At 39.9% G+C, this 14,484-nt stretch overlaps 1 protein-coding gene across 1 annotated transcript in view; it reads left to right on the top strand.

The window, feature by feature from the left end:
• igf2r (insulin-like growth factor 2 receptor) overlaps nt 1-14,436 on the top strand; it is an 85,989-nt gene extending 71,553 nt beyond the window's left edge. Inside the window, exons 48-51 of the mRNA XM_088324745.1 lie at nt 936-1,082; nt 2,526-2,595; nt 5,559-5,825; nt 11,052-14,436. Of these exons, the coding sequence (XP_088180871.1) occupies nt 936-1,082; nt 2,526-2,595; nt 5,559-5,825; nt 11,052-11,198 (631 nt within the window). The 3' untranslated portion in view covers nt 11,199-14,436. The remainder of the gene's footprint in view (nt 1-935; nt 1,083-2,525; nt 2,596-5,558; nt 5,826-11,051) is intronic.
• Nucleotides 14,437-14,484: the final 48 nt, after the last annotated feature.

Below are 14,484 nucleotides of genomic sequence, written 5' to 3'. Positions count from 1 at the left end.
TCGGATTACTCCAATACTAAATATGTTAATAAAAGACAAACAAAAACTAAATATGAATAAAATTACTAAATTTAGTGCAGGCTTTGGGAAATCAAAGCCAGGAGAGAGAGCTTACCACGTGTTGTGAGTCATCATTTTATTCATATTTAGTTTCTTTTGTCTTTTATTAGCATATTTGGTATTGGAGTCATCCAAAAGTAATTGAAAGCAATCAAGTTAAAGTAACCCTACCCAACCCTGCTAATTATGCATTTTTTGGCGTATAAGAATTCATCTCCAGAGAGACTTATAATTTGAAAAATACTGTACAATGATCTACCGCCATCACATCTCATCTCATCTCATTAGCCGTACCGCTTATCCTCATTAGGGTCGCGGGGGGGCTGGAGCCCATCCCAGCCATCTCCAGGCAGTGGGCAGGGGACACCCTGAACTGGTTGCCAGCCAATCGCAGGGCACACGGGGACAGACAACTCACTCGCTCGCTCATTCACACCTAGGGACAATTTAGACCGGCCAATCCACCTGAAATGCATGTTTTTGGAATGTGGGAGGAAACCGGAGTGCCCGGAGGAAACCCACGCAAGCACGGGGGAGAACATACAAACTCCGCACAGGAAGTCTGGAGCTGGATTTGAACCCACAACAGGTTCCCATGACATGAACTGTGCCGCACAAGCGCTGACCACTGCGCCGCCATATAACCACAAATTGAGGTTAATACTGTTTTAAAAATATATCGTGTATGTACACTAATGAATATGATACAAGTAAGGGCGACGCAATGTAACTTTCTTGTCTTTCTGTGCGACCCGGTACAGAACGACCAAACCCCGGTGGTTGCCCACTACTGGTCTAGACAACCGACTCGGAAATTGCGAATCCATTTCTGACGTTAACGATATCTCCCACCGTAAACGAATGTCCTACTGTAGGACCATGGACACAGAAATGCAAGATGGAGACGGCTACCTACCCGTGTTTTCCAGGAAGAGCCAAGTGGCGGCAATCTTGTTGAGCCTCATGATCGCGGGGATGAGCGTTTGTCTACTTGCAGCGCTGCTGCGTAAGCCAGAGAGAAGGTAGGGCAGAGTGTGTCATCTCTCATGTCAACTTATTCGATGCTGCCCTACGTACGAACGAGATAGGTTTCGGACAATCGTTGGTCAGTTGAATTTGTTCGTAAGTTGCTCTAGTGCTACATTTTGTATGTTTAAGGTTTACATAAGTAACCTGTTTTGTTTTGTACTGAAAAATAAATATTTCATAAAAAATATGCTTTATAAAGATAAATAAAGTTGAGTTGAACTTACTTTTATAAGATATGCATCAAGAGGTTCTCCTACGTGGTCGAGAGTGGACGAAAAAAAGCGATAGAACCATTCTCTCAACCGCATCAATCTTTCTTATTCCACTTTCATTTTAAAAGAAACGGCTTGCCTCTTCTTTACACTTTACCCCAACCATGGATGCACAAGATATTAAGTAATAAAAACATCAGTTTTTTTCAAGCACTTTTTTAGATGCACTGCACAATTCAGCGACATCTTGTGGTCAAATAATGCACACTGTCCCATTAAATATTTCATGACTTCTGCCAAAATGCCATACATCATAGGTAAATACTTAGGTACATAGGTAAAAATGTACCTGTGATGGGAGGAAATATATTTTGCCTGGAGAGGGATGCAAATCACCAGGCTGTACTTGCCAAGACACACCACAGGAACTGGTGCCCCTACGACCAGTGTGGTTAAGGGATACAACCACCCACCAACCCACACTAGATAGACTTATTACAGACGCTGGCCTACCTACGAACGAAACCATCAGTGCTATATTTTATATGGAATGTATGCTTAAGGTTTATATAAGTATGTTTAAGGCTTGTATAAGTAAACTGTATTTTTATGTACGAAAAAAATACACAATTCATAAAATAATATGCTCTATAAAGATAAATAAAGTTTAATTTACTTTTGGAAGATGGGCTTCAAGAGTTTGGGGACTTCCTCCTCTGTTGTAGAAAGTAGCCGCTCCAACCATTTTCTCAACAGCATCAAGCTTCCTTATTCCACTTTCATTTCAAAAGAAACGTCTCGCCTCTTCTTCACACTTTACACCAATCATTGAATGGATGCACGAGATATTAAACAATGAAAACATTAAAGTTCTTAGCGCACTGGAGATACAGTGTAGAATGTTTACACACGAACCAGGAAGAGGAAGCGGATTTCTTCTTCGAGGTGGATGCTGGGTGACCTCTCAAAGCGCCACATGCCTGTGGCGGCGAAAAGAAGCACTACAGTACTGTCCTCTACTCTAAAAAAGGTGCACACAATACAAAATCGAACTTACAGCAATGTCCGGATATTTTTCCACATCCGGAAAAAAATGTTCGTATCTACCGTTTTTCGTAAGTCGAATGGTCGTGAGTAGGGGAACGTCTGTATACGTTTGCATAAGGTGGCTCTGGAGCTTCACCTGGCCCGTCTTATTAGTTCTCTTTGTTTATTTTTTTGCAGAGAGATGGTGATTCAGAAGGTAGCAGGCTGCTGCAGGAGAGGGAACCAGGTCTCTTACAAATATTCTAAGGTGCGTTTTACACTAATGAATTCAGAAAGCTGTGATAGTTTAGTAATAAATGATATACTAATGCTATTTTTGAAAATGGTTCTTTTATATTTCAGATAGACTTTTTAATGTTTTGTGTTAAGTAGTTGTTGTTGTTTTTTTTAAAATCTTGTATCCCGGTGCGAAAAGGACATTACTGACAATAATTGGTTTTCGATTAAAGGGCTAAAAACTGTTACATTTTGAAAACAATAGCTGAACTTAATTACCGTATTTTCCGCACTATAGGGCGCACCGGGTTATAGGGCGCACCCCCAAAAAATAGTTTTTGGTCCTATATCGTCCATAGATAAGGCGCACCGGATTATAAGGCGCTACAATGGGAACGTCGACAAAACAGTCAGATGATTCAGTCAAACTTATTACCCCCTTAACATTCCCAAAGCTTTCAAAGAAGCAAATACGTGTCGTAGACACGTGCGGATGCGGTGTCCGTACGATGTCACTCAAATGCATCGTTTCAAATATCATTCGGAAGGTTAAAGTCTTGGGATTCAAGAAATGCCAACCATTCCTTAGTTTCTATTTTCTTTTTCGCTCGCAACAAGTTTAGTTCACTCAACTCATCACAGCAACATCAAGATCGTTCTAAAACAAGATACCGGGAAAATATAAAGCCGCATAGCTCAGCTAAGTTCTCACGTTCAATAATGATACGCAACCATGGTCTTCTTACAACCGTGAGTGAAGTAAATCCAGGAGAGTAAAATATTTACAAATACAGACTAATGAAACATGTTTCTTTATGGCGTACTTTAACAAGCTTGCTAATCACAGTCATCCTTTTTTGGCCAATTGCAGGGTTTGTTTTGGCCCTCTAGCCAATCCGAGGCTCCGAATAACTTCAGCCAATAGTGATCGATTTAACTGATGATTGACACATCTTTTTCGGCCAATTGCAGGGTTTTTTTCGGCCCTCTAGCCTATCCGAGGCTCCGAATAACTTCAGCCAATACCGATCGATTCAAATGATGATGATTGACACATTGGTTAGCCAATGAAACGCGGTAAATAAATCCCAGCATACACCGCGGACTACTTTGCGTTCGGGGGAAAATCGAGTCGGCGGCTGTTGCGTAAGTTGCGAGACCTTGCGACTTAATATTGAGCCATATATAAGGCGCACTGTATTATAAGGCGCATGGTCAGCTTTTGCAAAAAATTAAGACTTTCAGGTGCGCCTTATAGTGCGGAAAATACGGTAATAATTTTTTCCCCCGCGACGGAAGCTTTACTATTTCCTGATTTCTCATGCGATAATGACTTTACCAAAATCAGATTGATTTTTAGAGACCATAATAAAAAAAAAAGATTTCAAAATGATATCATACATGATAATGGCTTTACAGTACGTCAGTGCAGCCATTATTGCATGCTAGCTATGTAAATAGTTAAGGCAATTATTGCATGCCAACAGTTAAATTATTTAATAAGAAATATTTTTAATTCCAATATCAAAAAGTTATTTACATAAAGAACTATGAATAACTCGGATGGTCTTCCTACCTCCTATGCGTAAAACAAAAATCGAAAATAAATTCAGTAGTGCCATTTTCTCATGAAGTTATGTTATTTTGATTTTAGTAGTTTTTATATATGAGGTTTTTGGATTTTTGTTCAAGCAAGGTTTGGATTGGTAAAATGGTTATCGCCAAGACTTGTGTTATAAAATGGGGCGAATCAGCCCTTTGATTCAATGAAATACCTTCAAGCCAAGTAACATGGGTATTTGTTTTCACTATCAACAAAAACAAAACAGAAAAAAACATTGTCTTTGAAGTAGAGGCGTGACGATTATCGTCACCAATATTTTTTGGCGGATTTCGGTTACGGCCTTTTTATTAATTCGACGGGCCGAATAAATGTATTTAAAGCTGGGTTATTTAGGCTCAGATGCAGATGAGCCTAGCTCTCCCTCGCTTCTACTCCTCCACTCTTTTCTCCTCTTTTCTCCCCGCTACCCACCCTTTCCGATTGGATAAGTGACCGGAGGCGGAGCCCCCGAAACAGTAGCTTTCTTGACTCTAGACCGGAATCAAGCCGCTGATAAGATTGAGACTTTAAAATGTCCGTGCCGTGGTAGAAAAGCGTGTGTGTGTGATTAAGAGCTAGCTAAAAAGTGTACTTCAGTTGTTTAAGGGAAGCATGTTCAGGTGGGGACCAATATATTAGCTCTTATCATAACATTAGTTCGTCCATCAAGCGCTTGTGGTTGTGACTAAGAGAGAGCATAAAAAGGCACGATAAGTGGAAGGCTGAGTGATTAGCTGTTACCATAACATTATTCAATCTGGTTCTAATCTGGTTTTAAAACAGGACTACTCACACTTTTCAAGTCACCAGCTCCATTGAAATTTCCATTGCAATTTGAGCTTTTTGTTTTAAGTTAATTTAAGTCTTGTGGGGTGCATCAAGATTTTATTTATTGTATAAAAAAAAAATCAGGGGGCTTTTGAAGTTTTTATGTACCTTTATATGAGTTGCTGCTTATTTCCTGCACTGTTTTTGGTTTAAGTGAAAGATTAGTCATGTGAGTTGTGTTAAAATTCTTATTTATTTACTGTAAAATGTTTCAGAGAGCTATTCAAGTTTTATTTGAATTAATAACATTATATTCTTAATTTATTTTTGCATTATTAATATAGTTCTTAAGCCAATTTTAAAGCTTTTACTGCAAATGAATATTAGCTACAAGTATTGGTTATCGATCTCCTCTTAATACTAATAATCAGTATCTGCCCTGAAAAACCCCTATCGGTCAAAATCTTACTTTGAAGGATCTAGTGGCAGGAGCCAAAATAAGCTGGAGCAGATCAAAGTTTATTTTAGTGAAGAAAAAAAAAAAATATTCCTTTGACATTTCAATTGTCTCAAAACCTGTGTGTTTGTTATAAAGATACATTGCCTTTGCTCACCTATTCCAGGTGAACATGGACGAAGATGCGGGCGAAGAAGAGATGGAGTGGCTGATGGAAGAACTGGAGCCTCATTCCGCAACGTCCTTGCCCGTATCGCAACGGGTCCGTGCTAACCACAGCAACGGGCACATCAAAACCAAACCAGTCAACACAGACGGCCTGCGCTCCTTCTCATTGGACGAGCAGGACGACGACAGCGAGGATGAGGTGTTAAGCGTTCCTGGAGTGCGTGTGGTAAAGTCATCTTCTGCCCAGCGGAGCATCTTCCTTCAGGTTAGTCTCTACATCCGTATTTCCCGGACTATAAGGCACACCTAAAGACCCCAAATTGGCCAGGATTTTAAAGTGGGCCTAATAACCCGGTCACCTTACATATCAAGAAAATACAGTGCGTAAAATTTAAAATACGTACGGTATTTATTATCGATCGACTGATATGGGTTTTGCAGGGCTGATACTGATAATCAGTATCGAAAGGAGGCTGATAACTGATATTTGGAGCCTTGAATTGAAAAGTGTTGCCACTCATGTTGTGGAGCCAGATTGACGAAATAACGTTATGGTAACAGCTAATGATTCAGTATTCCACTTCAGCTTGCTATTTATGCGCTCTCTTAATCACAAACACACACCCTTGATTGACGAACTAGTGTTATGATAATAGCTGATATATCAGTCTCTATCTGAACATGCTTCCCTAAAACAAGTTAACGACACTTTTTTGCGCACATCTCACAATCAGAATCACGCTTTTCTACCACGGCACAGACTATTTAAAATCTCAATATTATCAGCGTCCTAATTCCGGTCTGCAGTGTGTGGAGTCTTCGTGGCTCTGTCACTAGTTACTTATCCAATCAGCAGGCCTTATAGTGCATTAGTGGTAGTGAGAAGAGGAGGGGCGGTGTAGGAGCCAGGGAGAGAAAGTCTCTGCTGCATCTTAACCTAAATAATCAACCCGTGGTATATATAAAAATTTGGATACCGATATCGTCAATTTCCCATAATCTGCACCAATTTTTGGCTCGCTCGATAAACAGTTTTTATTTGTGCATCTATTGATCAGTCGAAAAACATTACTTACCAAAAAAGCAAAACATTTTATGCAACGGGTTGCTGCAGTCAGACCGCGCAAACCTAACAACTAGACCACCAGTGATACAGATGACATACAAAAAGGAATTAGATTTATTCACATTATACCCTGTTTTTACTCACTGTGCCAGAAAGAGAATGGAAAAATCGTGCTGAAAGTAATAAATAAAGGCAAAGTTTGATTCATCATCAGATACACAAAAAAGTTGTTTTTATCGTCATGGTTATTTTCTCCCTGCCGTATCCGATGATGAATCGGTCTTGCTTTTATTTATATCTCTCAGGACGATTTTCTGTTTTCTCCATTCCTACATTCGTTTCTTGCACCGTAAGTGAAGACAGTGTCAAAATGAGATAAAAGTTAATGCCGTTGTATATCATCTGCATCAATACTCTTTCATTCCCCAAACGGCTCTTCAGCTTTCATCGATAAATTACCACTTTTTACGTAACATTTTGCACAAAATGACTTGATGATTGATGTTAAAACAACTATTATGCTAGTATATGATGATAGTATTTGAATTTTTCACTATTCTGTAGACTTACAGGTACACTGTGTAATATTTAAGCACTCGATGTCACTGTATTGTCTACTGTGCCTTTTGAGCACGGTGTAGCAGCAAGATACTGGACAAACATAGCGATGACTTCTAGGTAAGGTTTCCACTGTAAATAATAATTGACATTCTTATGATAGTCCATGTATTTTCCACCTAGTATTCAAATTAACTGAATAAGGTTTTTTGTACCACTACTTCTCAAGGTTTCTTCATTTTCCTCATGTTGAGGTTTTTGAGTTTTTCCCTGCCCTCACGTAGGTTTTAGATCAGGGGATGCTGTGTCATAATAGTCTGTAGTTTGTAATAGTCTGTGCAGCCCTTTGAGACTCTCTGTGATTTAGGGCTATACAAATAAACATGACTTGACTTGACTAATGATTTAGTGATTAGGTTTCGACACTCACTGCCGCAAGCCGGGTTCGACTCCCGTTCCGTACAGGATTCTGTGATTTTGGTCACCGCTTATTCACAACACTCAGGACAACTTTGTGTTTTCTCCATTTTTTAACATTCGTCTCTGGCACCGTGAGTAAAAATAGTGTAATAATGACAAAAATCTCAAGCCTTTTCATATGTCATCTACTGCCCTCGTGATATAAAGATTAGGTTTCGATGCTCTCACCGCCGTGACCCGACATTTTCCGTCTGATCAATCGTTGCACTGATATATACCCTAAGTGTAAATACGTTACTTCTTACTGGCGTTTTATTGCTGTGTGCCTTCTAGTGCAGTGCGATTTATTTATGAATAATATATATGACAAAAAATATTTTTGGGGGTGCGCCTTATAGTCCAGAAAATAGGGTAAGCATCACAACAAAATACGATTTCAAACTAAGCTAATAGTATCACTAATTCTATATTTTGGGGCTGTGGTGTGTGCCAACTATAAATCCTAAATAATTATGTGCCTCATTATGCATCTTCAGATTTTGGGACTTTGACTTTTGAATTTAGAATGACAAGAATTCTTATTGTTGGCTTTTTGAAAATGATTTTTGTTACTAGATGACGATTTGTTTTATCGTCGTAGGAATTCTAGTCATTGGCTTAGAAAGCTTGAAACACGCTTTGGTTCAATGATATATCTGGAAATTCCTTGTTCCTATTCAAACGTTCTGAAGATGTCAATATATCTCGCCTTCTTTTGCTTGTACTTTGACCAGACGAAAAAGAGGGGGATGATGCAACAAATTTGGACATTTGACAAACAAAGAAAGTAACGCATCTCAAAGGGACGACGTGTATTAGTTAGCGGCTCCCACGGGTAAACCTTCGTTCTGTAAAATAAAATTGTATACTGCAGGTATCCAAAAACTTCAAAAATGCTGGAGAAAAATGAGAAGTAGAATGCTCTTTGGTCTCTTTGAGTAGTTTGTTTTCTTCCATGTGCTTTTGAGCACTCGTTTTTGGTTGTCTGCACAATACACCGATGGTCAATTAATACTCCCTGTACCTTTAAAGTCAAATGTGGACAGTTTTTGTTATTCATTCTGGAATTAAAGGGAATTTCAGAAATGTTTCTGAACTGTATAACATACGTTGCAGCGTTAAATTGTTGAGATGCACCATTTCCTTTTTAGTCTTCCTAAATTTTGGAGGCGCAGCCAAAGTGGGAATCGATGAGCTGTCTTTTTCCCGCTAGAGACAAACTTAAGTGCATTTGTTAGCTACTTTGCCGGACTTCCCCCCAAAATATTTGATTTTGGTTGCTCTACACAATCTAGGTGTCAATACACACTGTCTCTTTAACACAGGGGCCAGGAAGAGCCATTAAGCAAAATATTTAGATTTTTTTCTCCAGAAAGAGCCACACCATATATTTTAAGACCAAATTAAATAAAGCTACTAACCCTACAGACAAAACGTAATCCTTCATTGCATTTTACTTCACTGTGTGACGTTTGATGATTTAATAAAATATTTGAGATGATGATAATAATGTCAGAGCATGTGTTTCATATTAACAAATAAGCCACTTAAAATTTGTCTCCCTCCGTTTCGTCATGAATATTCAGGTTTCAAAACTAGGTGCTAGCTGAGTTCTTTTGTAAAAATGTCACAAAATACTGCATATGAGACGGATACGGACATATTCAATTTTGCCTATGTGACACGGTCATAGTTCTAACATTGGAAATGTAGTGGTCATTATAGTGCTCCCAAACTAGCTAACTAAAATTGATCAAGAAGTCCAAGACAGCAACAACTCAGCTTCCTATTTTAGCCAGCTGGTCAATAAAATGATGACATGTCTAAGGTCCAGTTGCTGGTCCGCTGACTCATCCAGGTTTGTCCTTCTCCTTCACTCCTCCAGCAGATAGGAAGCCGGAAAGGACAGAAAAACAAAAGTATGAAGTTAGCGTCAATCATAATATACGGACTAAAGCGTGTCTTAAGTCTAGATCCAAACACTTCCTCTGAGGTTGCAGATCTTGTCTCAAAGGGCAGAGCATTCCACAACACCGGTGCCCAAATGGAGAACGCTTTCGAATCTTCAGATTTCTTCTTGGCTCTTGGAGTCACCAGTAGAACAACATTTTCAAAGCGGAGGCTCCAAGCAGAACCATAGGGCAAGGCTTAATCAGAATGATAAAAGGGGGCAAGTCCATTCAGACATTTGTATGTTAGTAAATGAAACTTAAAGTCACGTCTTTAACAGGCAAGGAGACAGTGCAAGCTAGCTAAATTGGGGTCGTCTTAGTCAGCTGTAAACTTTTGGTGCTAGACATCGGGAGACCATAGAGCAGGGTTCGGTAACCTATGGCTCTTTTCATGAGATAAAATAGATATTGCACAACTGTTTACTGTATTGTTACATGTGAGGTCGATTGTAGCACGTGCAAAGCAGAGACTATTAACAAGGTTGGGTCCAGTTTATATAGGATACAGTCTTAACTGCAGTTTACAGTCAAGGTGTCACGCCAACAGAACCCATTTTGGCTGTAAAACACTAAATCATCCTTTATCTTCTTTGTTTTCTTTTATCCTCACTGTTAAATGTGAGACCGGAGTGCCACGCCCAATTTCGTTGTCACAATATGTTCAACCCATTTTGTTACAATGACAATAAAGGTATATTCTATTCTATATGCAAGGCCATTAAACAATCTATGTTCATTGTTGAGACACTCTGATGAAAACCCGCAAAACAAACTGTAAACATTCAAGAGCCCTAGCAAAGCACCCAGAGCAATTTGATTGGGCGTAAGCGGTACGAATGGGCTCAGCTGTACACACAGTGCGCACACTCCTTCTTCCCCTCGCCCAGCGCCATCTGCGCTTGAAGGGACAGTAATTATGTTTGTATATTCTCATTAGCAGTATTTTATGACATTTCTATAAAAGCTTTGCTTGCACCTTGTTTTGAAACCATGATTGTCACATTACTGCAGGAGGAAGACAAATTGAGTTTTAAGTGGTATATTTATATTGATATGGGACAAAGGCTCTGGTATTATCATTATTTCATCGATTTTTATCAAATCATTAACCGTTACACTTAAAATTTATGGTATGGCGCTCTCAAATAAAATTGAAATATTTTGCTTTTATGAGTGTTTGGGTCTAAAAGGTTCCTGACTGCTGCCATACAGCAATAAATTGAATTAATCGAGCCAAGAAGTAACGAACGCATGAAATATCTCTGATTTTGATCGCATCGGGCAAATCTTCTCAATATTACAAAGGTGGGTGTTGTGAATTTGATCTCTGAGCCGGATGTACTTTAGAAAAGAGCCATACCTGACCCCCGCGGGCCATACGTTGCTTCAACTTTCACATGCTGTTTTCTTAAGATGGACCCTAACCAGATGTATGTATTTCATTTTTTGCGCTCAGGAGGAGAGCGACGAAGACCTGGTCGGCCTCCTGGACGAGCCCGACCGAAAGCGGAAGAGCGGGAAAGCTCGGCGCAATAACAACGCAACAACGCTCAAATCGAAACGGGAAGACGACGACAGCGATGAAGACCTCCTGAAGGTTTAACTCGCCCTTTTGGAACTGCTCTCTCTCCCCCTCTCTCTCGCAATCTTTCTCAGTGAATGTCGCCATAGCAAAGCCGTCAGCAGTACTGACACTTCCTCCACCCCCTTTGCCGTCATCTTGTTATTTATTGATTGCTCCTTTATTTAAAGTTGCTCCGGAAAGAGTTGTTATTGATTGTAGACGTGCCATTCCTTTAGCACTTTAGGAGGCGTCTCTTTGCAGAATTTTTAAGGAAAGGGGTCAAACGCGGCTGCGAAAGTGACGAAAGGGCAGCCCCGGCCACTGCGATGAAAAAAAACAAACTTTGGCCGAGCACACGGAGGTGGTGGCGGTCAGTTGTTGCGCGGCTTTAAAGGGAATAATGATCCAGTGAAAAAAGCCAATATTTTCTAGCCCTGAAAAGAGAGCTTGAAGCCTTGCTTTTTTTTTTCATTTTGTTTTATAAAGATCTTGTGTTATCTCATGTTGATGCTCTACGTCAGGGGTCGGAAACCTGAGTCCTTTGCTATTTATCTGAATCGTCTCAAATGAGAACTGAGCATTGACAACCATAAACCATGCGGAGACAAAACAACTCCAATATCACAAAAGTTTGGTCTAGTATATATATGGCACAGTCTCAACTACAATACACTCACTGTGTCAAACCAACAGACCCCGTTTTGGCTGTGCATCTGTACATCGCGAAAGAATCCTTTATATCGAAGCTCATTAAATAATCCGTGGTCACTGTTGAGACACTTTATGTTGAAAACCCACAGAACAAACTGCAAACGCCTCATTCACAACAGCAAAGGACCCAGAGCAATTTGATTGGGTGTGGGGTAGAGAAGGGCAGAGCTATGCAAACGTAGCACAACCGCTCTCTTCTCTCGAAATATGTCGGTATCCTTCTCGTTTGCAGTATTTTGTGAGATTTTCACAAAAGAACTCTGCTTGCACCTTGTTTTGAAACCATTATTGAGGACAATGAGCCTTAACACTCTTAAGTTCCTGCTGGAGGGAGACTAATTTTAACCGTTATTCTCTGTTGATATGAGACAAAGACTGTCATTATCATTTCAGAAATTTTTATCGTCACACAGTGAATGTAAAATGTTTGGAAGTTTTGGCGTATTTCAAAATATTTGATGTGGTTCTTTCAAAATAAATGTTTACATTTATGGCTCTCCGGGTCAAAAAGGTTCCCGACCCCTGCTCTACATCGCTGATCATTCTTTATCTGGTTTTGGTTGAAATTTTATGGTTATTTAAGTGTGGTTCTTCGATCGGATGTCAAGTTCTCCATTGGGGATGTGAGTGAAGCTGTTTGTCAAAGCCATATTTGTATTGCTGTTTCATTTTTAAGTTTTCGATTCTTCACAACAAAGCAAAAATGTACAGGGTGTCTCAGAAAAATGTACTCACTCTTAGAATGACGAGAAAACCTTTATTTATGAACATAGAGTGAAGTGAAATACAACATGTCATTAGGAATATCACGACATTGTCTTTCAATTTCCAATCTCAATGCATCAATTGTCCTTGGTTTGTTGCCAAAAACGTGGTCTTTTAAGTATCCCCACAAAAAAAAAGTCCATGGGTGTTAGGTCTGGGGAACGCGCAAGGGTATTCAGTGGGGCCCCTTCGTCCAATCTATCTGTCAGGTAACACTGCATCGAGGTAAGCTCGTACATCGCAATGGTAGCGGGGAGGTGCTCCATCTTGCTGAAAGTAAATCTCGCTGTCGTCACTAAACATCTCTGTAATCTGTGGACCAACAAATTCCTGAAGCATGTTGAGGTAGCTCTCACCATTGACAGTTTCGTTGAAAAAGAAAGGTCCTATGATCAGTGTTCCCTCTAAGCTGCGCGCGTGCGCAATCGCGCACTGCTCGCACATTCTCAGCGCACAAGAAAATCTAGCCAGCGCACAAAAATCAGGGCTCAGAGTTACTAATTAAGAAGCGACTCGAGTCAAAGTTACAGTGCATGAAGGTAAAAATACACGGGTTCCCCTGATGTTGTGTCCTAAATGCGGTATTTTGAAGTCGAGTCGAAGGAGAACGAAGTTGAGTAAAGTTAGTAGAGTTTGTCGGGGAACCGGCTTCTTCGGCTCGGCTCACTAAAAGGAACCGGCTCTTTCGGGTCCTAAACGGCTCTTCGGGTTGTCTTTGCTTCTTTAATCCCAACATGACCAAATATAATGTAAAATTATGCGCAAAATGACTTGGTCGTCCTGAACGTTTATTGTTGGTATTCTGTACGGTTCCATCTGCTTCAAATTTGTCTCTGATGCGCGCAATGGTCCGGTGCGTGGGTGGAGGTTTTGCGAATTCACTTGTGAACCGGCGTTGCACTTCAGTGGCGTTTTTAGTCTTCCAAAAGCATTTCAGGACAAACTTTCTCTCTTCGAAACTAAGTTGATTTCCTGCCATGGCTTCAGTAATTCAGGATATCTGCAACACATAAAAAGAATGAGTACATTTTTTTGAGACACCCTGTATTTGTCGTGGTTCAGTGAACATTACGGTGAAATGATTTGAGAGCACAGAATCATTCATTTTTTTAGATCCGAGGTGGGCAACCCGGTCCCTGAGGAACGCGTGTCCTGCATGTTCTGTATGAAAAGAAAACTCCAAAAACTTTCAGGACATATATCCCTCAAGGATCGGGTTGGCCACCTCTGGTTTCGATCAGGGTTTAGGATCTTCTAACTACTAGGAGGCACAAAATATTACACACTGTCCCTTAAAGTCAAATTGTTCGTTCGTTGTTTGATTGCCTTGATTATATAAATACCATTAATCGGACCTTGATTTTCTAAATTGTGCCTCGTCTCAAATAGACAACCTGTTTACCTATAAGAAATAACAGGAAATTTCGGGTTAAGGAAACAAAAGTGTGTTTCTGTCACTAAACTGCGGTTTTTTATTCAAGCCGTAACATTTCAATAAATTCTGAATACAGAGATCCCTCGGTTTTCGCGGTTAATGGGGACCAGAACAACCCGCGAAAAGCGACCAATTCGCAAAGCCATAAAAGCCCCCAAAGGGTTAAACTTACCTCAAGATGACATCATTGCCGACTGAAAGTATACGGCCGTGACAAAATAACAATTGTAGGTCAACCAATAATGACACAAAAACACACAATTGCAGCTAAATGAGTGGTTTTATTGTCATTATTAAAAAAATAAAAACGCAATTTAGAGAGCGTCTGACTAGCTGCACGCTAGCATCTGGTGTCTTCCAATGAAGACAGATAATAATAATAATAATAATAATAATAATTTCCTTGTATTGTCA

This window comes from Urocampus carinirostris, chromosome 20, assembly GCF_059441175.1.
Source record: "Urocampus carinirostris isolate Australia breed hairy pipefish chromosome 20, RoL_Ucar_1.0, whole genome shotgun sequence".
Classification (NCBI taxonomy): domain Eukaryota; kingdom Metazoa; phylum Chordata; class Actinopteri; order Syngnathiformes; family Syngnathidae; genus Urocampus; species Urocampus carinirostris.
Note: the sequence above shows the minus strand (reverse complement) of the source record. Positions and strands in the feature narration are given on the sequence as shown.